The sequence below is a fragment of the Annulohypoxylon maeteangense genome (assembly GCF_022496945.1).
Source record: "Annulohypoxylon maeteangense strain CBS 123835 unplaced genomic scaffold GGS22scaffold_1, whole genome shotgun sequence".
Lineage (NCBI taxonomy): Eukaryota > Fungi > Ascomycota > Sordariomycetes > Xylariales > Hypoxylaceae > Annulohypoxylon > Annulohypoxylon maeteangense.
In genome coordinates, this window is record NW_025953248.1 from 3,879,691 (window position 1) to 3,902,942 (window position 23,252).

The following is a 23,252-nucleotide window of genomic DNA, read 5'->3' on the forward strand; positions in this document are numbered from 1 at the left end:
ATTGGCCTTCCGCGCCGCACTAGCCGGATTCGGCTTTCTATGAATAAGTAAATGTGACACCATGAAGCTTCAAAAGTCTATTCTCTTGTGTTATGTTCTTTCCTTATTGAAGGGCAATCCCCAATATTCTTTAATTCAAACTGTTTGGATTTTGCAAAAATACAAACTTGAAGTTAGGTGTGATTCAATTCAAATTCGACAGAGATAAAAGAATGCCTCGGTCCGGAGAGCTGGCCAAGAGAATACCTGCCCGCTTCGCAACTCACCTCCTTGCCTAAAATAAACACCAGGATATCCTATTCGAGATGCCGCCAACCATTATTCTAATACGTCATGGCGAAGCTTTACACAGTAGGCATCCATCATCAATTGCTTGAAAATAATATCTAATTGATTACAGACATTACCAATAAGTTATATCAAGGAATTATGCCGAATCACGTAAACTAACATGATGCAGCACATAACTGGTCACTCCCGGACCCGGGTCTAAGTGACAGAGGTATACACCTAACCAAGACTCTCCAAGGTGAATTCGAGCCGGGTTTCCCTTTCAAGCCGGATGAATGCCTCATCGTGGTGAGCCCTCTGAAGAGAACGCTGGAGACCGTGAAATATGGTTTCCAGTGGCTTAGAAACCGTGGCGTTCGCGTTGAAGTTCGCGCCGAATGGCAGGTAAGTAAAATGCACCGCCAGAAGCTATTCACAGGAACAGGCGTTGACCATATTTAGGAAACCACGGACAACCCTTGTGATATTGGAGCTGATCCTAAGATCATCCAGTCTGAATGGCCTGATATAGATTTCTCGAGGCTAGACCCCGTCTATCCTCAGAAGATTGGTCTATATGAGAATTCAGAAGAGGCTTTTCAAAGAAGAGGAGCTGTTGCCAAAGAGTGGCTCTACAATCGTCCCGAAAAATGTATCATCGTCGTGACACACTCCGGGTTTATTCGAAGACTTGTCAAAGGGCCAAGATACAAGAACCTGGAGTACGGATCGTACAGGCTTGTCCAGAATTCGGAAGGTCTCGAATTTGAGGAGACCCACAGGGTTATCGTCGACGATTTATAGGATTGCCGTTAATAATGACTGAGCCGGTTCGGAGGTGCAGCGAACATCGAAGGCAAAGAAAAATAATAATGGGTCCGTAGATAGGGATTTAAAATGCAACAAATTCCTGTCAAGTGAGAAATTCATATGCATCTTTGCCGGCGAAATTACTGCATGAAACCATATGCGGACACTTGAGGAGGGGGATGATACAGTGGCATCCCGCTTAATCCCGTGCTAGAACGAGACGACATGAGACAACAACATAATAATGCTGGAAACATCTGGTTATAAACTACCTACTATATGAATGGTAGTTGAACAGACACAATGCAACCTAAATACTTGACATACATACGATATAGATATCGGAAATGCGGCCTCTAGTGACACGTGTCGTACCTTAGAAGAAGCGATTGATATGTATGAGATTGCAATGTCGCCGAAAAATTACCATGGGAACCCAATGTTTTGAAAAATATCGGGCTCCCTCAAACGAACGGCATATATTACTCTCGCACTAGACTCGGCCTTGAAGACGGTGTGAGAGTTCGTCTTTGAGCAATCGTAAACGATCGGGAATCAGATGTGCTGTCGAATGTAAAGATTAAAAGAGAAGGTAAAAAATATCTTCATCCCGCACAGAAAAATTTTAGGTGTACCTGTTACGTAGACGCTCTTATGTAAGCACACGTTAGTCCTAAAGCAGAGAGACCCCTATTGAATCTAAGAGTTGCGATTGGTCAATACATCCAGGGGTCTTGTTGCATTTATGTATGTACGTATACACGTACATATGTATGTCTTCCTTCGTCACTGCCAATTTTCAACAGTCTATTTCTTAGCTCGACACTTATAGACCAGTTGACATGAAGTGGGTATTCTAAACTTCCAAGTTTACAAACTTCCCCATGGCACAATCTAGATCACAAGGGCATCAATTATGAAATGAAATTCCCAAGATTCATCTCCTAACCAGTCAGCAATGTGGCAATGAATAGATTCATTTTTAGACCAACGGACTAGTTCCAACACGGAATTCACGGCTTTTCGTCTTACTCAGTGTATTAGGTCTGACGTCACTCGATCCTCGAAGGGTCAATTAAAGGATCGCCGAATTGTGCTATTGACTTAGAATAGCACCTTGATGGCCAGTAGGACTTGGCAGTCGGTTAGCTGCAGGAGGCACGAGAACGGGAAATCGGCAGAGAGGAGGTTCTTTGTCTTCATCACGGCCATACCTCCACCAGACGACCCGGGTGATGAACTTGCAGAACGACTCCATTTGCAGATGACCTTAGCAAACACTCGGATATTGATCTTTCGACAAACAAGTGGGTGGGAATTTAGGCAAGTGTGTGGATCTAACCGACCTAGCCACCGTCTTGTGCTCTTGAAGGTGGCGCTTGGGGGAGGTCCACGATGTCTCAGTTGCTCGATTCTCCGCGATTAACCACCTACACGTGCGGAATACAGCGCTGTGATTCGTCGCCTATCATCAGCCTTCAGCCTCGTGAACAGTAATCCCCTTAAACGTGAGGGAACACGAGGAAATAGCTTAAGAAGCCTGTAAGCCGCCCTCGATTCACTTGTGATTATTTGGATTTTAGAATGTTCTATGTTTGGAAGATTCATTTAAGACTCAGGAGTCAGTAGTAGGTACGTAGTATTCTAGATTCTTTTTTACCTATCGCTCAATATCCACTTGGCACCGAACCCTTGGCTAAAAAAAACGCCTTTTGGCTTCTACAGCTGGTTTTATTGGCCCCTAGACGGACAGCTAGCCCTGTTTGACGTCCGCTGTCGATCATTTTGATCAATTTTCGAATCCACGATTGCCAATGACGGAAGTGTCACACTGTTGACCACGACAACTTTACAATTTTTTTCTCCTGCATCGGTCTATAAGCTGATACTTTCCCCTGGCTATGCGACTTGTTCCCTTCCATCAGGAATAGCTCTCTTAGAGCACCGTAAACGGTCAAATATGGCTCCAAATCAACTAACCTGGTTATGGGCTGTTCCCAGCCTACTGGCGAGTTTCGTCATAGGTGCGCCAACTACTACCGGAGGTCAATACGTCCTGCAGGCAGGCAAAGATGGTAGACCACTCACATCGCAGCGCCAGTTGCACGGCAGATTCCTCCATATAACAGGTACTGTATATCGCCATTCGTAACATCCCACCACACCTCGATCTATATAACATTTATTATGATACCTAATACTGACATATCTCGTACCTTGCGTAGATCTACACCCCGACGAATTCTACAAAGTGCACACATCTACGGAGGAGAATATCGCATGCCACCGAGGTCATGGCCCAGCTGGCACTTATGGCGCAGAAACGTCTGATTGCGATTCTCCCCTGGCATTGGTAGATGCAACTCTCGATTGGATTACGGCCAATTTGAAAGACTCGATTGATTTTGTCGTTTGGACTGGCGACTCTGCCCGCCATGACAGCGATGAGAAAACACCCCGCCATAATAAAGATATTTTGGCCATGAACCGCAGAATCGCGGATTCATTTGTCAAGACATTCTCCGACGATAAAGGATTAGTAGTTCCTGTCGTCCCGACATTTGGCAATAATGATATATACCCGCACAACGTATTGATGCCAGGTCCAAACGACATTTTGAGGGCTTATACCGATGTTTGGAGGGCCTTCATCCCAGAAGATCAACGACACTCGTTCGAATTTGGAGGATGGTTCTACGTTGAAGTTATCCCCAACAAGCTCGCTGTCTTTAGTCTTAATACTTTATACTTTTTCGATCGCAATGCCGGAGTTGATGATTGCGCACACCCAAGCGAGCCCGGATACCAGCATTTCGAATGGTTGCGAATCCAATTACAATTTCTACGAGAGCGCGGCATGAAGGCTATACTTATGGGACATGTTCCTCCCGCTAGAACTTCCGGCAAGCAATTATGGGACGAGACATGCTGGCAGAAATACACTCTCTGGCTGCAGCAGTATCGCGACGTCGTCATTAGCTCTCTATATGGTCATATGAACATAGACCATTTTCTTCTGCAAGATACAAAGGAGATTGACTTTTCCTACCTTGAATCTACGTCTAGTCAGCGAGCAAGCATTCGCGAGACCATGGAAGACGAAATTTCAGTTGAGTCTAGCAAAGATTACCTCATGGAATTGCGAGAGGATTGGGCCAAACTACCGGACCCCGTCCAGACCCAGGACTTCGGAGAGTTTAAGAAAAAGAAGAAGGGAAACAAGAAGAAGAAGCTCGGTGGTCCATGGGCGGAGAGATACCAACTCACTCTCATCAGCCCTAGCGTTGTCCCAAATTACCTTCCAACTCTGAGGGTCTTCGAGTACAACATCACCGGTATCGAGGATACTCCGACATGGGTAGATACAGTTCGCAAGTCGGGTGTGCAAAGTACTTCTGCACCTGACTTTGAAATGCATTCGCTAGAACTACGCGGCGAACCTAACGTAGAAATTGAGAAGAAGAAGAAAAAAAAGAAGGGAAAGCATGGCAAGGACCCTAATATCCCCCCTGTGCAAATTCCAGATGCGCCAGCAAAGGGAAGTCTACCAGGTCCGGGATACTATCCCCAACCCTTGACACTCAAAGGCTACATCCAATACTATGCCAACTTGACCATGATTAACAATGATATTACCGCGGACAACATTGACGGGGATGAGTTGTCGTCTTCTAAGTGGGACGCGGGAAAGCATAAGGACAAGAAGCCGAAATACACCAAACCACAACCAAAAGAGTTTGGCTACGAGATCGAATACACTACATTCGACGACAAGATCTACAAGCTGAAAGACTTGACCGTCAAGAGCTTCCTACGCCTTGCCCACAGAATAGGGCAGACCTCCACCGAGTCCACTGGACTTGGCGAGATATACGATGATTATGAAGAGGAGAATGACGATGATGAAGTCGTCGATAATGAAGTAGAAGATGTCGAGTCCATTGATGAAGAAGAAAACTCAGACGGCCTTGATGCCGAGAAGAAGAAGAAGAAAAAGAAGGGAGGCCATAAGATGAGAAACACGAAGATATGGCTCCATTTCTTGAAACACGCGTTCGTCAGCACGAAAAGCATCGATGAACTCAAAGACATCAAATAATCCTAAACAACCTAAGGGATAGAGGGGACAGAGGGAATTAAATGAATTAAGTTCGTTTGATCTAGGGAGTTATTGTCTTTCGTTATTTTACCTATATCTCTTTCGGTTTCGCATGGCATGAGAGCGGCGCACATTGGTTGGTATACCTAGGGGTTATGACGGCGACGTTGGGTATATACCTATCCAACGTCTTTGAATGAATGATGGGAAGCGGGCACAGCATTGGCGGATTCGGTATATCATATGCTTTACACGCACTGCACTGCATTACATACATTGCATCGCATCGCATCGCATTACACGACACGGAATTTAGGTACGCATCTAGATCCTAGATTTAGATTATTAGGACGGTGTTTAAGGCGACGAGCTATGGATGTGTTTTGAACATATTAGATATTAGTGTGTGCTTCATTTGGTTCGGCTTGGTAGTTATGGATGAGATAGCATCGTATAGCTAAGACACGGCGCGCATTTTATGACATGTGGATATAGTCCCAATTGAATGTTGAAAAGTTATCGTCATTGCTATCATTATCGTTTGTAGTATCCTGAGACCATCTTTCATGCGTCCTGCTTTATAGACACGTAGATCACCCAACTACCTAGTCAGAATCGCTGTCCGACGAAGAGGGAAACCCATTCCACTCCTCTTCCGTATCGTCGAGTACCCCCTCGCCATTAGCCTGATTACCGTCCTCATCATCGTCGTCTAGCTCTTCGACCTCGAACGTGCCGCTGATATCCCACCTATCGCCAGGAGCTTTTTGGCTGATGTACTTGACGAACTTGAGAGCGCCGCTGTCGCGCAGCACCAAGGACATATTGTTCCAAGAAACAGCTTCAAAGAATAGGATGTTGTCATCGTCGTTGCCTGATTTGTATATAGCCGCGTCCTCGTTGGCGTCGTCATCTCCTGCCATGTATACCTCGTGGCCACCGACTTCGATTGGTTCTTCCTTTTCAGGTTCTTTCTTGCTGCTCTTCTTCGGGGCTTTACCCTTGCTTTTTCCTTTACCGTTGGACTTGGATTGTTCCTCTTCAGCCGCGGCTTCATCTTCGTCTTCGTCCTCGTCTTCGGCGCCGCCCCATCCGCTTGTCGGCGTGATGCCGATGGTCATTTCTAGGCGCGGCTTGCCCTCGTGCCCTGTTGCTAATGTGTAGTCTTTGCCGTGTCGGAAGCGGCGCGCGATGAAGTCATGACTCTCGACTACGCTACCGGTGGCTATCTGTAACCAGCGGCGGAACTGCGGGCTTGGAAGGAATTCTTCCAGAAGCTCTTTGATGGGTGAGGAGTCTTCTTTCGAGGCTCCATTCTTTTTCGAGCTATCTGCTTGGAGGTATAGGTAACGGTGCTTGTGAGGCGGTTTTGCGACTCGCCAGGGGCCTTTCTCGATCTTGGCACTATCTTCTGGCAGAGGCGAGCTTTCTTGGGCGACGACGTAGTCTCTTAATCTTTTGGCGAATTTCTTGCCTAGGAGATTGGGTAGTGTGATGGTAGAAAATTCTTCGAATTGTTCGGTGACTTGTTCGAGGGTGTCGGGGGTTAGATAGGTCGGGGTCATGTACTTGAGTAGAAACTCTAGATCGGCCTCGTCAAATTCCTCTTGTGAGCTCGATTGTGGCTGTTCGACTTTCACCGGTTTCAATTGAGGTAAGTCGTACTGATCCGGATTTCCTTGTAATTGCATCAAGCCACTATTCTTGGCTAATTTCTCCTCGGCACCCTCGACGTATCCGTCTTCTCCGATCTGGGGGATGTGGAACCAGCCACTGATGGCCATACGGACTCTGCCTCCCTCCTTTTCTAATTGCTTCTTGCTTTCGGCGTGGTATACTTCCTCAACATCATGGAAACTCTCCCCAGGCTGAACGGCGAAGAAACTCAGCTGGTTCCAGGCAGGTGGTATTATTTTGGAAACGTCTGGCGCGGGTGTCCTCGCAACTTCTCCATCCTTGCCTTTAATCGTGCGAACGGGGAACAACCTTAGCGCACCGCCCCATTCAGCCTTCCACGGGATATCGGGGTCCGTCAGGTAGAGGATGTAGCTAACTTTGCGGCTGCCGATAACGTCGTCATGGCACAGGAGATAGCACCCGGGTGTGTACACATTAATAGCCATGTCCGTCTTCCTACCGCTCAGGGGTCCGCATCCAGTGATATGAGCAACATAGTCTCGAAATGCTTGAGAGTACATAGCATCTCTAAGAGCAAGTAAAGACGGTAGTTTTGCCAGAGCCTCGTCGTCTAAGCCATCAAGGTTCGCAAGGTCGCCAGATTGGTGGATCTTGTAGATGTCAGTCTCCTTGGGTGTGAAGGATACATTGTCCTTGATCTCCTCGCGGACGGTTCGTAGTAGGGTGTCGTCTATTAGCTCGTGGATGACGCTGTGCTTGTAAGGCGTGGATTTGGCATAGCCTTTTGTATATTTGTCTAGGACATCTTTGTCGAAGAGTCCTTTCCTGAACTTCTTTTTGGCATCTTCATCACCCAATGCTGTGGTGGCAGTCAATCTTTCTGCTATGAAAATTTGTAGCAGGATCGTACGATGGGCGATCGCGATCTGTTAGGTAGATGGCTTACAAGTCTTAAACTTTTTCTTGTGAGGTTTGTGGCTTTCAGCTTGGGAGTGAGCTTTGCGCTTCATGTTGGACAAGCAATAAGACTTGTGCTAGAAGAGTATATATATCAATTGTGAGTTTGAGAGGTTTAAAAAGCTTATGGAAGCCGTAGAAAACATAGACAAAAATCGTAGCTTCCTACTTTATCGACTGACAATCGTTCTAGTCTCGCACTTTTAACGAGGGAAAGCAGCGGCAGAAAAAAAGAAAAATGGTCCACGCTAACCCGCACTTTCCAAAGCTTCATGGATGATAGCCCTAGGAAGTTGGTATGATCTTCACCGCCCGACCCACCAACTCTAATAGACAAAGTGGATACTTCTACCGGGTAGGTAATTGCCCCTCGTCCCCTCTCGTCCTCCTATTCGCAAACCTCCCGCTTTCACACTCTCCCGCTTGTCCCCTTACCGCTATGGCTGCTACATCTCCTACATTTATTTAATTATTCGGCTCCAATGAATCAACAAATCCAACGCCAACGTAGTTGGTATGATCTGACTGCATGATGGTTGAAGCGCCCATCAATTCCGACTCGCAGGATTCCTATTCTCTAGTTTCACTGGTCGTGAGCGGATGCATTCAAAAACCATGTATAGCCAAGTATATATAGATCATGCGCTATGCATAATCGACACCATCACTCTCCCCGATGGCCTATATAGTGGAACCGTATTGGCGGTTAACACATCAAGTCCGGCAATTATCTAAATCGGAGTAATAAGTTTGCGTTATATTGACCGGATCTCCTACTGGATGAGATCTCTGGATACATACCTAGGTAGGTATTCATGTAGACCGGGCTAACACTAGGTGCACCATGGCCGGCGGTTCTAGTCCTCAGTGTCGAGTTCCATTAGGGCACCATCTATGAACCTATATATGTATAGTGAATTCACCAATGAGAAGGAGAATTGAGCATATGCCTCCTCCCTCAGAGATAGATGCCTCTGACTCTCTTGAGAGGGAAAAGGCAATTTTATCTATGAAATGAAGCTATACTGACCTAATGCTAGTCACAAGAATAGTGCGAACAATCGTTATAGCTTTACATGTTTGCTAACGTTCTCGCCCCATAACACAGCATTAACCCCTTTCTCCTTGCTAGAAATTCATGATATATTACCATCCTTACCGAGTCTTATGATCACCGCTTCCCGTGTTATCGGAGCTAGCTAATGCTACACCGACACTGTCTCCGTGCTTCGTGGGACCCCTTTAAGACATTCGTTGGAGTCTAATGAATTCGATTCTGGTTCTCATTTCCCTCCTCGTGAAACAGCTCGGAAATGGTACACATCATCTTATCGTAAATTCTCCTCGCTGCTCTTCGACAATCCAATCCTTGGGGTGAGCTTGCGTGATACGTACGACATACCGCATATGCCCAGAATCATCACGGTTCCCCTCAATGTTGAAGATAGGATACACCAAACTGTCTTCCAAGGAGGGTATATGCTACGCTAGTAGTTAGGATCCATGATCCGGCGGCCCGGCCTCAGATATTAGGTAAGTACACATGAGATGGTCTTCTAATGAGATATAGTCAATGGACTTCTGTCTACATTGGATCTCATCGACGACAGATACAGGCAAGACATAATTTATGAAGACATACTGAGTATGTCAAAAGTTTGATAACTCCCGAAGTCTCCTCGAGGATTTAAACGCTTTGAATATATTAGCCCCTGATCTTCGTGTCTCTACGCGGGAGATTTTCTTCTTACATACCCGATTCTTTTGTCATATTTTCTGTCCCCTTTTCTATACTCGTCTCCGTATCGCTAGCCAACGATATCTAGCATATGAGGGTATCCTCGAGAGTAACGCCCCAGAAGGGCACCAGTGCCATTGGTGCATACAGTTTGAATTCATAGTTAAATGTATTAAAAATTCACGATTATAGGTAGGTGATTAGATATTCTAGTTCACACTTAGGTAGGGATATAGCTATTATAAGCCCACATACGCTCGAACCTCCTTTTCTCGTCACTTACGCTACCCGACTATTTTCGGTAATACCAAATCTTACTATATTTGGTATCGTACCTGCATTGACATCTCCCTTGCTTCACCATTCCCTATCAGATTTCGCCCCTTACCTAAAGAGCGGCTATTGACGAAGCGCTCATATGTATATTTTGCCGCCGTGCTAGTATGTAGCATCAATTCGTAATATGGGTTGGATAAGGCAAGGATAATCGGTAATGATGGGAATTATAGACTAACAGGTTTTCCAACAATCCTCCTTGTCGTCAAAAAGCATATAGCTTCCAACTACCGACTAAACTAGGTAGTTGTGAAGCATCGAAGTTAGTACTCACGGCCTCGAGGTATAGATAATAACTTTACGTGGCACGCATTACGCCATAATATTGTGGGAAGAGTGCATGCCTACATCGGACGATTCGATGAATCCATATCCAGAGAAACAAGATAAAGTATTGGAGAACCTAGATGTATTCGGAATAGGAATGTGCTTCTGCAGCGTACCCCCGCACAAGCGTCATTAGTTGGGCTCTAAACTCGGTAACGATTAGATTCTAGGTTATTGGTTCCAATACACTTCTGATAGTTAACTGTTCTACTTCACATGTACCGAAGAGGTTAAATAGACGATAAACATAGGGAAAAGATACAATTAGAAGTGCCATTTTAGACGACTGTTGAAACAAATGGCTACCTTCGACGTCGAAACTGCCAGGTCCAAATTCCCGGCCTTTAAGGAGGATCAGGTGTTCCTGGATAATGCAGGCGGAAGCCAGATTCTAGGAAGTGTTGTCGAATCGTGAGTAAGATGATACTTTAACGTCTATACGAAAATAAAGCTTTATGTAAACTAATACGACTTAGTATATCCGACTACTTGATCAAGAGCAACGTCCAGTTTGGTGGAGGCTATAAGGTCAGCAAAGCATCGAGTTCTCGATACGATGACGGCATAACGGCCGGAGCCAAGTTCCTGAACGCCCAGAAGGATGAGATAGGTGAGTCTATCTACACCAGGATATGAGCACAGGAGGCGATTTAATCACCTACGCCAGCATACGGCTCTTCCGCCACCCAGCTCCTCCGCAACCTATCATTCACCTTCCCGTTCCAAGAAGGGGACGAAATCGTGCTATCCGCCATCGACCACGAGGCCAACATCGCTCCATGGAAGAGCCTCGCGGAACGGCTGAAGCTCGTGATCAAGTCGTGGGTTCCGCAGGAGGGCTCAACTAACCCCAAACTACTACCCGAAGATCTCAAGGGTCTCCTATCCCCTAAGACACGACTGGTGACATGCACCCACGCGAGCAACATCCTAGGGACAATCCACGACGTCAAGGCCATCGCCGAAGTCGTGCACACCATCCCCAACGCCCTCCTCTGCGTCGACGGCGTATCGTACGCGCCACATAGACCCGTCGACGTCAAGGAGCTAGGAGTTGACTTCTACGTGCTGTCATGGTACAAGGTCTTCGGCCCGCACATCGCCATGCTGTACGCAAGCCGCAAGGCGCAGGAGCAGATGGGCACGCTGGGGCACTGGTTTAACTCCCAAGTGACGCTCGAGAATAAGATTACTCTCGGTGGGTGTACCTAGGCTGCAACCCTTTTTCAAGTAGGCGTTTTTTGGAGAAAGAAAATGCTGATAAAAAGATAGGAAGCTGCTGCTACGAACTAGTCCAATCCATCCCAGCAGTCACCGCGTACCTCGGCCCCGCCAAAGCCGGCTCCTGGGGCGGCTTGCACGCGCAGGAGACGCTGCTGCAGACTACTTTACTCGAATACCTCACCTCCAAACCCAATATCACTATATACGGCGAGAGGAGCGCGGACGAAAAACTCCGACTTCCTACGGTGAGCTTCAAGGTAGCGGGGTTGGACTCGAGGGAACTAGTCGAGACGCTGGAACGGACTACGAATTTCGGGTTCCGCTGGGGCGCTTTTTATTCGAATTATTTGGTGAATGAATACTTCGGGCTGGATGCTAGTGGTGTTGTGAGGGTTAGTATGGTTCATTATAATACTCGTAAGTACCTATTGTAATTCTTTTGAGAGGTTTCGTTGTCTGACAATATTGTGTAGTGGAGGAGGTAAAGGGGTTGATTGAAGCGATGGATGGTGTTATATCGAAGATTTAGATATAGGGGCTAGAATCGTCTGTTAGCATTTTGTTTTGTTGATAGCCATGTCGAAATGGGGTCTGGAGTATGTGTCGTCTCTAGAGATGTAGTTTCCTAGAGATTTAGGCCATATGAATAGATGTTGGTCTTCCAGTCCAATGAGTTCATAGTGATGCGAAGTGTATATTCATCTCTTTCGTAACTTCCAAAATCTTGCGCTAGTATGCTACTCGCTGCTAAGCAACCCACAACACCCTATTCACAGCTTCCCCGACCTAGAATCAACAGCCGTCCTCAACAACGAAATCACCTCGGCCGGATCTTTTGCCCCAAATACAGCGCTCCCGGCTACGATCACGTTGGCGCCCGCGTCGGCCGCCTGGTCGATGGTGCCGGGGCCCAGGCCGCCGTCGACCTCGATGTTCAGATCCGGGTATTTCTGTCGTAGCGCCTGCACCTTCGGTAGTTCCGACGCCATGAACTTCTGACCGCCAAAGCCGGGCTCAACCGTCATGATTAGGACCATCTGTTTGTGTTTGGTTAGCTGACTGTTTGAATCCGATTACTACGCCCATATTTCCACCCATAGATTGCAAGGTATGAATTTGGTATTATGTATGTAGGAAATGTTTCGTAAATTATAAAGGGAGAGGAAGAACGCACATCCGGCCGTTCCTTCGGATCCGGGTTCTCGAGTATATCGGTTAGGACGTCGACGCCTGTCGCCGGCTTAAGCGCGATTCCCGCTAGGAGACCTTGGTCGTGTATGTAGCGTATCAGCTCTTTCGGGCTCGTCTTCGCATCGGTCTTGGCTTCGGGGCTCTCGGCGGCGCTCGAGAACGCGGCTTCGTAGTGGAAGCAGTACAGGTCGCAACCCGCCTTCTGGAATTCCTTGACCCATTTCTTAGGCTGTGGGTACCCGTTGCCGGACGGGGTTTATGATTAGCCCATGGTCTCTTTTAACAAAACCCTCTTTGTTATTGGATGTGTGTATAGTACCCCTAGTCGAAACTAGGAAACGGGAAAGATGTAATGGTATATATACCTCGGCGATCATCATATGGCAGTCGAACGTCCCGCGTCCATGGTTTTCCTCGGGCTTATCGACGTGCTTCCTGATCTTGGCCACGACCGGTGCGCCGAAGGTGATGTTCGGTACGAAATGGCCGTCCCTGCGAGAGAAACCGCATTTAGCTCGATCAATGTTATTCTCCATCTACAACCCTCCGATACGATATTATATACGAAGCCCGACGGATACGTACATAATATCCACGTGAAGCCAGTCGGCACCTTGCTCCATCGTCCTCTTGCAGTCGGCGCCTAGCTGCGCAAAATCCGCCGACAGGATCGATGGCGCTATAATCGCCTTTGGCGCCATGGTCCTGTTTATCTGTTTATAGGGACGAGGGAGGGTAGGTATCTCGTGCGAATGTGAGGTTTTCTCGTTGTGAACTGAGGGAATTGTCTGGTGATTTGTACCTATACAGGTTTGCGAATTGAGGCATCTAAATGTTACAAACAGACGTCACTGAAGAAATATGGCGGGGCATCAATATGGTGGGGTTGAGGGTGGGGTAGTCCCCTCATCCCCTAATGATTCCCCTGGAAATAGTATATCTAATACTAGTAGGTATTCGTTTGTCGGATAACCATGGACGAATAATAATTTACATATAAAAGTTATGACACGGTATTTACACGTCACGGATAACAATTAATCAAGAATTTAAAGGCTAGGATTGATGTTCTCTATTGCGAACGCTTTTTAGCTCCTAGGTAATATCACCGGTTCGCCCGCAAGTGGACAACTAGTGAACTCCAGTACTACCTATGTAGACCAAGCCCCCTAAAGCCCCCTCTTCTTAAACGACTGAACTTATTCTTCCTCAGCAACAGTCTCAGGAATCAATTCATCCTCGGCATCCTCGTCGAAGCTACCGGCGGGAACTTCGTACAGACGAAGGATAGACTTGTTGGGATCCTTCACAAGTACAAACTTGCCGTCTTCGCGCTTAAGGCACATGTCAGCAATAGTGCGGACGATACCCCAACCGTTGGAGAGAGACAAGTTCATCTGGTTGGCGAAATCCTTAGGCTTCCAGCCAATGACTCCTAGGATGATATGCTTGTCGTTGGTCTTCGGGTTGGCACGAGAAACGAAACTAGAAAACAAATTAGTAATGAATATCAAATAGTATAAGAATTTAGCGGAAACGTACCCAAGCTTCATGACATCGGCCTTAGACAAGATACTCTGTACCGTCCATCGGGCAAGCTTGACGCTGTTGTTCTTCATCTCCGTCGCGACGACCGCACCACGCTGGCTGACCAGCTTAGTTCTCCAATCCAAAGCACCTCCACTACCTTGGGCCTTGTTATCGAATTCGTTCAGGGCCTTGACGGTCACAAACTGGTCCTCGCCGTTAATAGCGTTCTTTTGGACGGCGTCTAGCTCGGTTCGGACGATTAGGTACATAGGATCCTCTTCGCTAGTTGAAAGATCAAATCTACGGTACTTGTATGCCTTGCTCGCAGGAGGCTCGGTCTCCTCGGAAGCGTTATAGAATGGGTTGTCGTGAGTCATATCGACCTTGTTAGACTCGTTCTCTAGAACAACCTGGTTGGCAAAGTTGTGGTTGATGTAAGTAGCCTCTTCCGCAAGGGCACCAGGCTGGTTGATACCATCCTTGTTGCCATCGGAAGACTCCAACGGCGCGTCTGCAGCATTCTCGTTTACCGTCACCATGTCGAGCGCAGCACTATCGCGCTTGTCGAGGAAGATCTTGTTGCCTTGCCTGACGATGACGATATCCCACGGGTAAACCGAGCGGGTGGAGCACATGAGCATAGACAGGATGCTGTCAGTGGCGAAGATAGTGGCCTCGTCTTTATCAGCTAGCTCCTGAATAACGGGATCGGAAGAGGTGGTAACGTTGTAGGCGGCACGGTCCAGAGGTACAAGTCTCCTCTCGGCTGTCTTGACGGGTTGCTTGTCGAAAGATCGGTCATAGTAGTATAGGAATCCGTAGCTATCCATATCCTCACCCTCGTCAGCATCCAGGTTCAACTTGGCGAGTCTGTTAAAATCAATCTCCTCTAATAATTGCCAGTCGGCCTTGATGTTAATGGACGCATCTCGGTTTCGGGTCGGCTTGTCGTAGTCTTTCCATCCAAAACGGCGACCACGAGGCGCGTTATTACGTCCACCACGGCTATCATATCCATAGCCTTGCTGACCTCCGCGGCCAGGACGCTGAGGCTGGGAACGGCCACCTCGAGTATCTTGGCGGGCGCCTCGTTGTCCACGGCCGCGTGTGAAGACGGCTCCGCGACCGTATCGTGTCTTGGTAGGCTCTCGGCTGACAACGGAGAAAGTGTTTTCGTCTTCGGCAACAGGTGCGGTAAATAGCGCGGCACTACCAGCGCCATAAATTTGTTGATCTATATCGATTTAAAAATTAGCACTAAGCGAATGGTTTTCGTGGCCGAGACCAAGTTGATCCAGTCTTTCGTACCCCTAAAGTTGCGATTATATTGCTGTCTTCCACCACGACCATCGCGAGAATCCTTGCTATCTGCGGTCCAGTCTGCCATGCGACCTAGTTTATCACCCTTCGAGAAGGGAGCATATGGGACACCGTTCAGGGTGGTTTCGGTTACGGGAGGAGGACCCCATCCATCGCCTTCAGGCAGGGCCGAAATAAGATCAGCCAAAGAGGTGGTCGCCATATTGAATTATTTCAAAAGCAAGTCAATAATTTCTCGTAGAATCTGTTCTGAAATAATGGGGAATCGTTGCAAGTTGCTAGTTGCTTCGGCGTTGATTTTATGAAGTTTGAAGTGCGCCGAAATTTTAGTCGAGGGCGAATATTTTACTGAGAAATCAGAGAGTTTTGGTGGGGTGTGGGGCAGTCGCAAACCATCGCCGGTACCTCCAGTACGTACCTGCCTTAACACTGAAAATACGTAATGTGTGAATAAGAATGTGCACTGTATCATAAATATCATTATGAAGTCTTCATGAAAGTGACCCCTTTTCTACTTCACAGTCGTACCTTACAAGTGAACGTATTTGATAGTCTTAAAATTTCCAATATCTACCTAACAATGTTTGATTGAAATTGAATATCGATATACTATTTAAGTACATCTTCTTAAAAGTCCCATAATAGACATTGTTAATATTTGGGGTGTAAAGCAGGGCAGGTGTAGATGGACTTTATATAAGCTTACAAGTTGAATAGCGCTTGCTCAATTGCAATACTATGAAACATGATTTTAATTCGTCATATGTAACACATACATAGGTACATATATCTAAATGATCTAACGCCCAACAATCATAACCCCTCCCATCATCATAACCGTCGTCACCATTGCTACACCCGCATCGTAATTATCACACTAATTGTATAAGGTACCACCTAACGGAACAACAAACACGGCGAGGCCCAAAGTGGTCTGTTGCCTAAAAAGCCAAACCCATAGTCATCTCTGGCTTCGCAGAGAAGACGGCGTTCAGAGCGTCCCTTACCTCGAACTCTTCCATCACGGCCCCGAACCTGGGGGATAGTTAGCATGTGCGACTTTTATATATAGACAAGGAAGAGGTCACGATACGTACCCGTAACAACGGACTTTCCCCTTGAGATCGTCGGTCAATCTCTCAAAGTCCTCTCTCTTCAAGTCCGTCAGTCTCGGGTGGGCGAGAACCATACCCCAAGCCATGACGGGGGTGATCTCGCCGTCGAGGTCGAGCTTCTTGCTGAGGTGGAGCAGGGTGGTCAGGTCGCCCTTGGACAGCTCCCAGGTCTGCTGGGTCGATTGGATCGGGTTGTCCCCCCCTTTGCCGATGGCGTGGGTGTGCGCGTACCCGAACGGGATCTCGTCGCTCAGCTCGGGAAAGGGCTCCGGCGGGCACGAGGCCATCAGCGCGTGGCCGCAGGCGTCGCCGCTCGTGTCCTGCGCCCGCTCTATCAGCCACGGCATGTGGTCCATGCAGGGTCTCTCCAGCCTATACGCCCGCGTCAGCCTAGCTGTTTTTTTTTCGTCTTCGTCTTCGTCTTCTTTTTTTTTCGCGCCCGCTCTGTGCCACGTCCGTGAAATTTACATTTTCGTGCGTGCGTGCGTGTAATATATGATATTATCTATGCGTTGCAGCGAGCGAACCTGTTTTCCTTGTTTTTCTTCTTCTTCCTATTCTTATTTTTTTCAAAGTAAAAGAAGGAAAAATAGGTAGGTATGTAGGTAGGTAAACAGGGGTTTCACTGCGGGGGAGGCGATATGTACGCCTTCGAGGGGTCATCGGGGTTCTCGTACGTTAAGACGAAATCTATCCCAGCTTGCTCGTAATCCACGCGATTCTGACCGGGTTGTTGCTGGCGCTGCTGGCCCTGGGAAGACACGGACATGGAGGGGGGGCTCGACATCGACGTCAGGGGCGGCGTGTACGCAGTGTTGGAACTTCCGGGTGCGTAGCTGCCCGAGATGCTTCCGCTCGACGTGTACCCAGGGCTCAGACCGCTGGCGACGTCGTCTATGCCGGCTCCCGACCCGAGCGAGACGCCGTTCTGCCGCAGTAGCGTCTTCAGCTGCCTGTTCTCCTCGGCAAGCTTATCCTTGTCTTGTGAGACGTTGCTATATATTTCCTTCAACCGCAGCACCTCGTCTTCCAGAGCCTTTATATACAATTCTTTACGTTCTCGGTGCGTCCTACCCAATCCAAGGTCAGAACGAGTTTACTTTCATCACGCCGGACTTCGGTCGACCGGAAGAAATTAGGATACTATACCTTTGCGCTTGGCGGTTCAATTCTTGGCGTCTTGTTAATGCCGGTTTGCTGTCGGGTTTGGGTCCTCGTCGCTTGGGCGGGTTTCCATCGCGGGTTGTCTTCTTATCGTTGAGAGATTTGAGGAAGTTGAGGTTGAGCGACGAGAGCGGACCCCCCTTGTCGGGCTGTGCGCCGTTATTGGAGTTCTGGGGCGAGGAGGAAGACGACATCGATACGTGTTCGTAGAGCGATCCCAATGAAGGCTTGTGATCAGACGGAGAATAATGCGTCGGAGGCGACGGATAGCCGGCTGTGGGCCCTGGGTCAGTCATTCTAGCCATGATTCACATCGGGGCGAAACTCGACGGCGAAGTGCGCGATCCGAGATCTAGGGAATGAGGGGGGGTATCCAATACGGGCTGTAGGGTCCAAATTGATGGGAGACACATTCATATATGTGCCTCGCGAAGCGGGGTGAAGAATGTTACATACCTACTTAAGAAATAGATGAATCGCCTCCCACACCTTTCGATTCAGCCTTGAACGGCCCTGGGAGCGGTATCTAATTCAGGATGTGAAAAGATCGCTTCTAGTAGTCGACGGCTCTTTTGGGGTCGTCACTATGCAGAAGGTCTATGAGATCCAATTTGCGCCGCGTGGTATTGGAAAGTAAATAATTTGACGATGAGCATCTGGGCAAGTATATAGATATGAAACGGGTTTCCCTCCAAATCCGATATGGTACTGGAGATGATGCGTTCTCAATGGCGGAGGCCGATCATCTTGGGGGGCGCAGGCACAAAGCTGGTTAACCGTTGGAGAGCTTTACGGTGCTCGGATAAGCCCCACGAGTTTGGATAAGACGGTGGGTAATTTTGACGACTCGGGACTGGTGGGATAGCTAGGATAGGTTCTTCCTTAACAGCTTCGATGGCTTAGACACCGCTTACGTTGCTGCGGATGTCGTGATGGGTTGATACGCGGATACATAGTCCATACAGATCCCTTCACTGTCTGACAGTTAACTGCTTCAGTAATAATACCTAAATAATAGCGCAGCCTCCTAATCTCGCTACTGCATAGGTACTAGTTAGGTAGTATTCTGTCTTCTTTATTCTGTATTCTGTACCTGCTGTTGGGCAATTGCCGTTAAATCTCGTGGCTTTCTAAGAATTATTAAGAAGCTTGATCTTTTAGCCTTGGGGCCTATTATTCTTGGATATGTTATGCATGTAGCCTAGATAAGTTGCGTGCTCTCTTCTCCAATAGGTATGCTTACCATCGTGAGATTAAACTTGAGTTTTAATTACGTTGTATCCTTAAACCCAATCACACCCTTGACCTTTCCAGCGTGCGTCAGCGAGTCACATAGTAAGACTTGTCAGCGCTGTCATTCCTGATATTTTGCGAAGGTCTACGGCGTCAAAGAGGTATAATGTGTCAGTGCGGTATGTAAGAGGAACTCGTTCGTCTCCTTCGGCTGATTCAGCAACAGCTGATGAAATGATAAAACATCATCGATTCGTTTGGCAGTCCATTGATTTTCCTTGGCAATGGCATGTATGAGCTTGGAAACTGGAAATAATTGTTTACTCGGATATAATACCGACGAGCACATCCAGTCAAGCCTTTTCCCAACAATGGAGCGTACATAGTAATATCTATGCACGAACCACGCGAATGTGGTAGGTAGCTTCAACCCCGGATGATCACGGAAAGCTTCCATTTGGGAACTAGAGGACGCATAGGAACCGTGGCGTTACTTAGAAGGGTAACTCTGAGTTTCCTTTTGCTTTTTATCGTCATAATAGTCATAATTTCATGATTATGAGGCCGTCAGGGTAGGAGTTATGATCCAGAAAGCTGTTGACTGTTGATATCGCACATCGCATTCATGGATGAGGACATACTCTGTAAGTACCTCTCTTTACACTAGAGAGGTACCCATGCAACTGCTGCTATCCCATATTACCTAAATCGTCAAGCATAGCGATCTCTACTTTCGTGAATTGGTTCAGGAGAAGGATAGGCATGCCTTTTAAGGTCTTCTGACCGCCCATCTATTGTCGAAGACGAAAGTCAATCGAAGAATGAAGCGGAGGTTGCATCGATTCTACCTGTAGCGATCTTGAATGTAGATCGGGCAGTAGTCCCATGCAGCTCGGTCCCATCCTCCAGTTTCCTTCTACGTACAATTGAACTTTACCCGTAAAGTGGTGTCTTAGCTAACCACTAGGTACCTAGCCAGGCTCTCTCGTAGCCCTTTGGAATGGAGTATCATTGAGCGAGTCGCGTACCGAACCCAATAACACCCAATAGCATTGACGTAACAGTCGTAACTTAATAAACACCAACCCCGGAACGGGCCGTTTGATATTTGTTCTTGCATCGCGGCATCTTTATGGTAAATCTCTACGGGAGCTTCACTTGTGGATAGGTATAGTGAGTGTATGCTTGTTTGCTTTTTCTGACCCGACAACCCGATACAGTCGATAGCTTGAGTGATAATGCCAATCTAAGTGATCGCCGGGTCTGATCTCCAAGCGCTAAGCCGAGGCCGAGGCCCGAATCTGAAACGACGGGGCTACGAGTCATTGTGACAAGTTGAGTCTTGACCGAGCTGCCGAATTTCCTGTGGCCGGAATTGCCTCTCGACTCTTAAGCTCGACGGAGGACCGACTTTTATTTCTTTTCGGTCCGTCGCTCATCCAGTCGGACCTTGTATCACCCCCGTTATTTCGACGCTTATGCGGAGCCCTGGATGGCTCTATTAGCGAGAATTGCCGCCAACCTGAGGGGCGCAGTGCTAGTAGCCCCTTGGGTTCTTCACCTGGCGGTGTGCGATCTTGCGCTATCACTTCTCTTGCCGGTGAAGGTATTCGCGCCGGACTTTGTCTATCGTCTTTCTTCCCGCATTGCATACTCCGTGTGGAAGTGGATCCAGGTCATATTCGAGAGTTGCAATGGCGCAAAGATCACGTTTTCAGGGGACCATTTACCGATGAAGGAGTCGGCTGTTGTCATCTCGAATCATGTTACATGGGCCGACTTTTACATGATCCAGGCCTGTGCCCTGCGCTCGGGTATGCTGGGGCAGTGCCGATGGTTTGCGAAGATCCAGCTCAGATGGGTTCCATTCCTTGGTTGGGGCTTGTGGGCGATGGGCATGCCTATGGTATCCAGGAATTGGATGCGAGATCAACGTGAGCTTCAACGCGTCTTTGGTGGGATCGTGCGTAGGAAGTGGCCAATGTGTAAGTCCGTCCGATAAAGTCATATTCCAAAATAGGTAACCTTGAGAATAAAACAAGAGAAATATAGACTGCACCGCTAACAAGATGGTCATCTGCAGGGCTGATAAGTTTCAGTGAGGCTACACGATTTACGCCAAAGAAGTATGAGGAGTCTAGACTCTGGTGCAACGAAAATGGACGCCCGCAGCCCTTGCATTTGTTATACCCCCGTACTAAGGGGTTTGTGACTACCGTACAACATCTGAGAAAGGCACCTCACGTAAAGGCCGTGTATGACTTCACTATTGCGTATCAGCATAACGATAGATTTCATATTGCTCCCAACATGTGGGAAACTTTGAAGCTTCCGAATCTGAGCGGTTCCCGTGGATATAGGTTCCATGTTCATACGCGACGCTTTCCTCTGGAAGAACTCCCTTCAACGGACGAAGAATTGGTGAAATGGTTAGAGCAGCGGTGGATTGAGAAAGGGGAATGGCTCGATGCTATCAAGACTGAATGGGCTGCAAGGTAGATTGTTCATGAGATGTATGTATGTATATGACATACGAGACCAACACCAGTCTTTAAGACATAACTTCCTTCATGTTGGAGCTGTGACTGGGGGTGGCGCTCTGATATGCGAATCCTAGATGTGTTAGAGCCGCATTGCATAGTCGGCCTTGGTATTCTTAACCGATTATCCGTGGCATATGACTTCCATATGCACATAACTTGGAAGGTGTTTTGCCTAATTACTTGCATCACGAGCGTGTTGGATGAATATCGTACACGGTTTTTGCTGCAAGGAGTTCTCGTGCATTCGCAGGCCTTTCCAAGGTTGTCCGTTTCCACGGACACATTGACCGTGATAGTGACCGTGGGCTGATGAAGCTAGTTGGTCTAGACCATCTTCGTCATGTGCCATATATGCACCAATATACCGAACTATACTATCCCTATAACTAAAGCCATGTTTATGGGAATCAAGGGATAACCGCCATTGAGTCGGGAATGCATCGTGGAGTACTGTATTGTTCTCTCTCTTGACCCGATACAACATTACGAACCCACCATGTTGCTCAAGAGAATGAGATGTAGGAGTAAATCTACGATAGCACAGGAAATCTGTGTGAATTGGCACTGGTGATAGGTTTGACATCATTCGGTTAAAGCGAGGTTGCGTAGCATCGGCTGCGAGACACAATCCCACCCACTGATCGGTATACAATGAATCGTCATCTCGAGGAACCTCGATAATCGAACAAATGTTTAACTGCTCACGAAAAGTAGGAGATGACGGGGTAGTGCAAGACGGGCAGTACCTATATAGATTACTGTCGTTGATCGTAGAATAAACCAACCACGTCGGTGACTGGATAGAGCTAGCTGTATTTAAAGGTGAGTTGACGGATATAAATCATTATCAAGGAGGGTTGGCTAAGGCATCTATTGCCTTGATATGTAAGCGTACATGAGCATATGTACATGATGCAGACTAGTTCTAGCTACATATTGTATTGGAGAGAGGAGAGAGGGGTTCGGAGAACTAGGCATGTACGAAGTATTATGGTGGGCAATGAAAACTTGGTGGGGTGATGGTCGTGATGATGTTGTGGAATGGGATGTGGTTTCAGTGACCCAAGATCGCTCCATATTACCGGTCGTTACACTTTTTTTTTTTTTTTTTTTTTAATTCCTCCATGTATCTCTTGAGGTAAGTGTTCTGTCTAAGGAAAATACATAGAAACTGAATTGTAGGATCTCGAAAGGCTTTGTGTACCTAGATACCACCTACCTAGCAGTCTGACAAAATAGGCTATTGGGGCATGTCTAGGTAGTTGTAGGTCGTATGTATCTACATACATAACCCCTAATGTATGTCTCTCTCAGGAGGAGGGGGAGGGAAGGCGGGGAGTGGTCCCTATTATAGAACAAGAATAGGGGATAATATTTCCGGCACTCACGCAGCTAAGACATGCCAGATATGGGCTCCGGGAATGAAGTGGAAATCCTTTGCCGATTCAGCATCCAACTGGAAGGCATGGAACCGTGATAATAGCGGGATTTTGGATATCTATCGGCCGATGTCTCGTGATAACCGTCTTGCAACGTAGACGCATACGCATCGCGTTTACAAAAAGGGAGGAATATTACCACTAGTTTGACTCCCGATTGAGCATAAGGTGTGTTTGCTAATTCGGTTCTGTTTCCCAAGACGAGGTGACTGCATAAACAATGGTAATGAAGACGAAGCCATCGTCCTCTTGGGACGCAGCATTGACGTATACCCCTTGGTGGGCATTGTTTTGTATGGTCCAAGAAGTAAACACTGG

General features: G+C 47.5%; 8 protein-coding genes across 8 annotated transcripts; 4 read left to right on the forward strand and 4 right to left on the reverse strand.

Annotated features, from left to right (window-relative positions):
* The first annotated feature begins 94 nt into the window (after nt 1–94).
* Nucleotides 95–1,365, forward strand: GGS22DRAFT_151429 (phosphoglycerate mutase-like protein). Its single transcript, XM_047959481.1, has 4 exons — nt 95–351; nt 401–409; nt 464–675; nt 733–1,365. Exons 1-4 carry the CDS (start codon nt 306–308, stop codon nt 1,072–1,074), a joined length of 609 nt encoding a protein of 202 aa, XP_047824460.1. The 5' UTR covers nt 95–305; the 3' UTR covers nt 1,075–1,365.
* Nucleotides 1,366–2,332: 967 nt separating this feature from the next.
* On the forward strand, nt 2,333–5,669 carry GGS22DRAFT_151433 (Endopolyphosphatase). Its single transcript, XM_047959482.1, has 4 exons — nt 2,333–2,622; nt 2,700–2,712; nt 2,806–3,209; nt 3,306–5,669. Exons 3-4 carry the CDS (start codon nt 3,041–3,043, stop codon nt 5,177–5,179), a joined length of 2,043 nt encoding a protein of 680 aa, XP_047824461.1. The 5' UTR covers nt 2,333–2,622; nt 2,700–2,712; nt 2,806–3,040; the 3' UTR covers nt 5,180–5,669.
* A 46-nt stretch (nt 5,670–5,715) lies between these two features.
* Nucleotides 5,716–7,961, reverse strand: GGS22DRAFT_16171 (Oxoglutarate and iron-dependent oxygenase degradation C-term-domain-containing protein). The gene is made up of 2 exons (XM_047961134.1): nt 7,764–7,961; nt 5,716–7,676 (listed from the first exon to the last, which is right to left on the reverse strand). The coding sequence occupies exons 1-2, from the start codon at nt 7,825–7,827 to the stop codon at nt 5,785–5,787; spliced, it is 1,956 nt and encodes a 651-aa protein (XP_047824462.1). The 5' UTR covers nt 7,828–7,961; the 3' UTR covers nt 5,716–5,784.
* Nucleotides 7,962–10,053: 2,092 nt separating this feature from the next.
* GGS22DRAFT_151437 (PLP-dependent transferase) lies at nt 10,054–12,089 on the forward strand. Its single transcript, XM_047959483.1, has 5 exons — nt 10,054–10,586; nt 10,652–10,785; nt 10,843–11,373; nt 11,448–11,816; nt 11,873–12,089. The coding sequence occupies exons 1-5, from the start codon at nt 10,474–10,476 to the stop codon at nt 11,926–11,928; spliced, it is 1,203 nt and encodes a 400-aa protein (XP_047824463.1). The 5' UTR covers nt 10,054–10,473; the 3' UTR covers nt 11,929–12,089.
* GGS22DRAFT_151438 (ribulose-phosphate 3-epimerase) lies at nt 12,074–13,593 on the reverse strand. The gene is made up of 4 exons (XM_047959484.1): nt 13,176–13,593; nt 12,956–13,082; nt 12,574–12,819; nt 12,074–12,436 (listed from the first exon to the last, which is right to left on the reverse strand). Exons 1-4 carry the CDS (start codon nt 13,289–13,291, stop codon nt 12,170–12,172), a joined length of 756 nt encoding a protein of 251 aa, XP_047824464.1. The 5' UTR covers nt 13,292–13,593; the 3' UTR covers nt 12,074–12,169.
* A 38-nt stretch (nt 13,594–13,631) lies between these two features.
* GGS22DRAFT_151440 (eukaryotic translation initiation factor 3 subunit D) lies at nt 13,632–15,808 on the reverse strand. Its single transcript, XM_047959485.1, has 3 exons — nt 15,429–15,808; nt 14,133–15,354; nt 13,632–14,075 (listed from the first exon to the last, which is right to left on the reverse strand). The coding sequence occupies exons 1-3, from the start codon at nt 15,640–15,642 to the stop codon at nt 13,790–13,792; spliced, it is 1,722 nt and encodes a 573-aa protein (XP_047824465.1). The 5' UTR covers nt 15,643–15,808; the 3' UTR covers nt 13,632–13,789.
* Nucleotides 15,809–16,150: 342 nt separating this feature from the next.
* On the reverse strand, nt 16,151–18,723 carry GGS22DRAFT_16229 (uncharacterized protein). Its single transcript, XM_047961205.1, has 3 exons — nt 17,705–18,723; nt 17,233–17,625; nt 16,151–16,927 (listed from the first exon to the last, which is right to left on the reverse strand). Exons 1-3 carry the CDS (start codon nt 18,022–18,024, stop codon nt 16,525–16,527), a joined length of 1,116 nt encoding a protein of 371 aa, XP_047824466.1. The 5' UTR covers nt 18,025–18,723; the 3' UTR covers nt 16,151–16,524.
* A 1,204-nt stretch (nt 18,724–19,927) lies between these two features.
* Nucleotides 19,928–21,559, forward strand: GGS22DRAFT_16244 (1-acyl-sn-glycerol-3-phosphate acyltransferase). Its single transcript, XM_047961223.1, has 2 exons — nt 19,928–20,937; nt 21,036–21,559. Exons 1-2 carry the CDS (start codon nt 20,445–20,447, stop codon nt 21,449–21,451), a joined length of 909 nt encoding a protein of 302 aa, XP_047824467.1. The 5' UTR covers nt 19,928–20,444; the 3' UTR covers nt 21,452–21,559.
* The last annotated feature ends 1,693 nt before the right edge of the window (nt 21,560–23,252 follow it).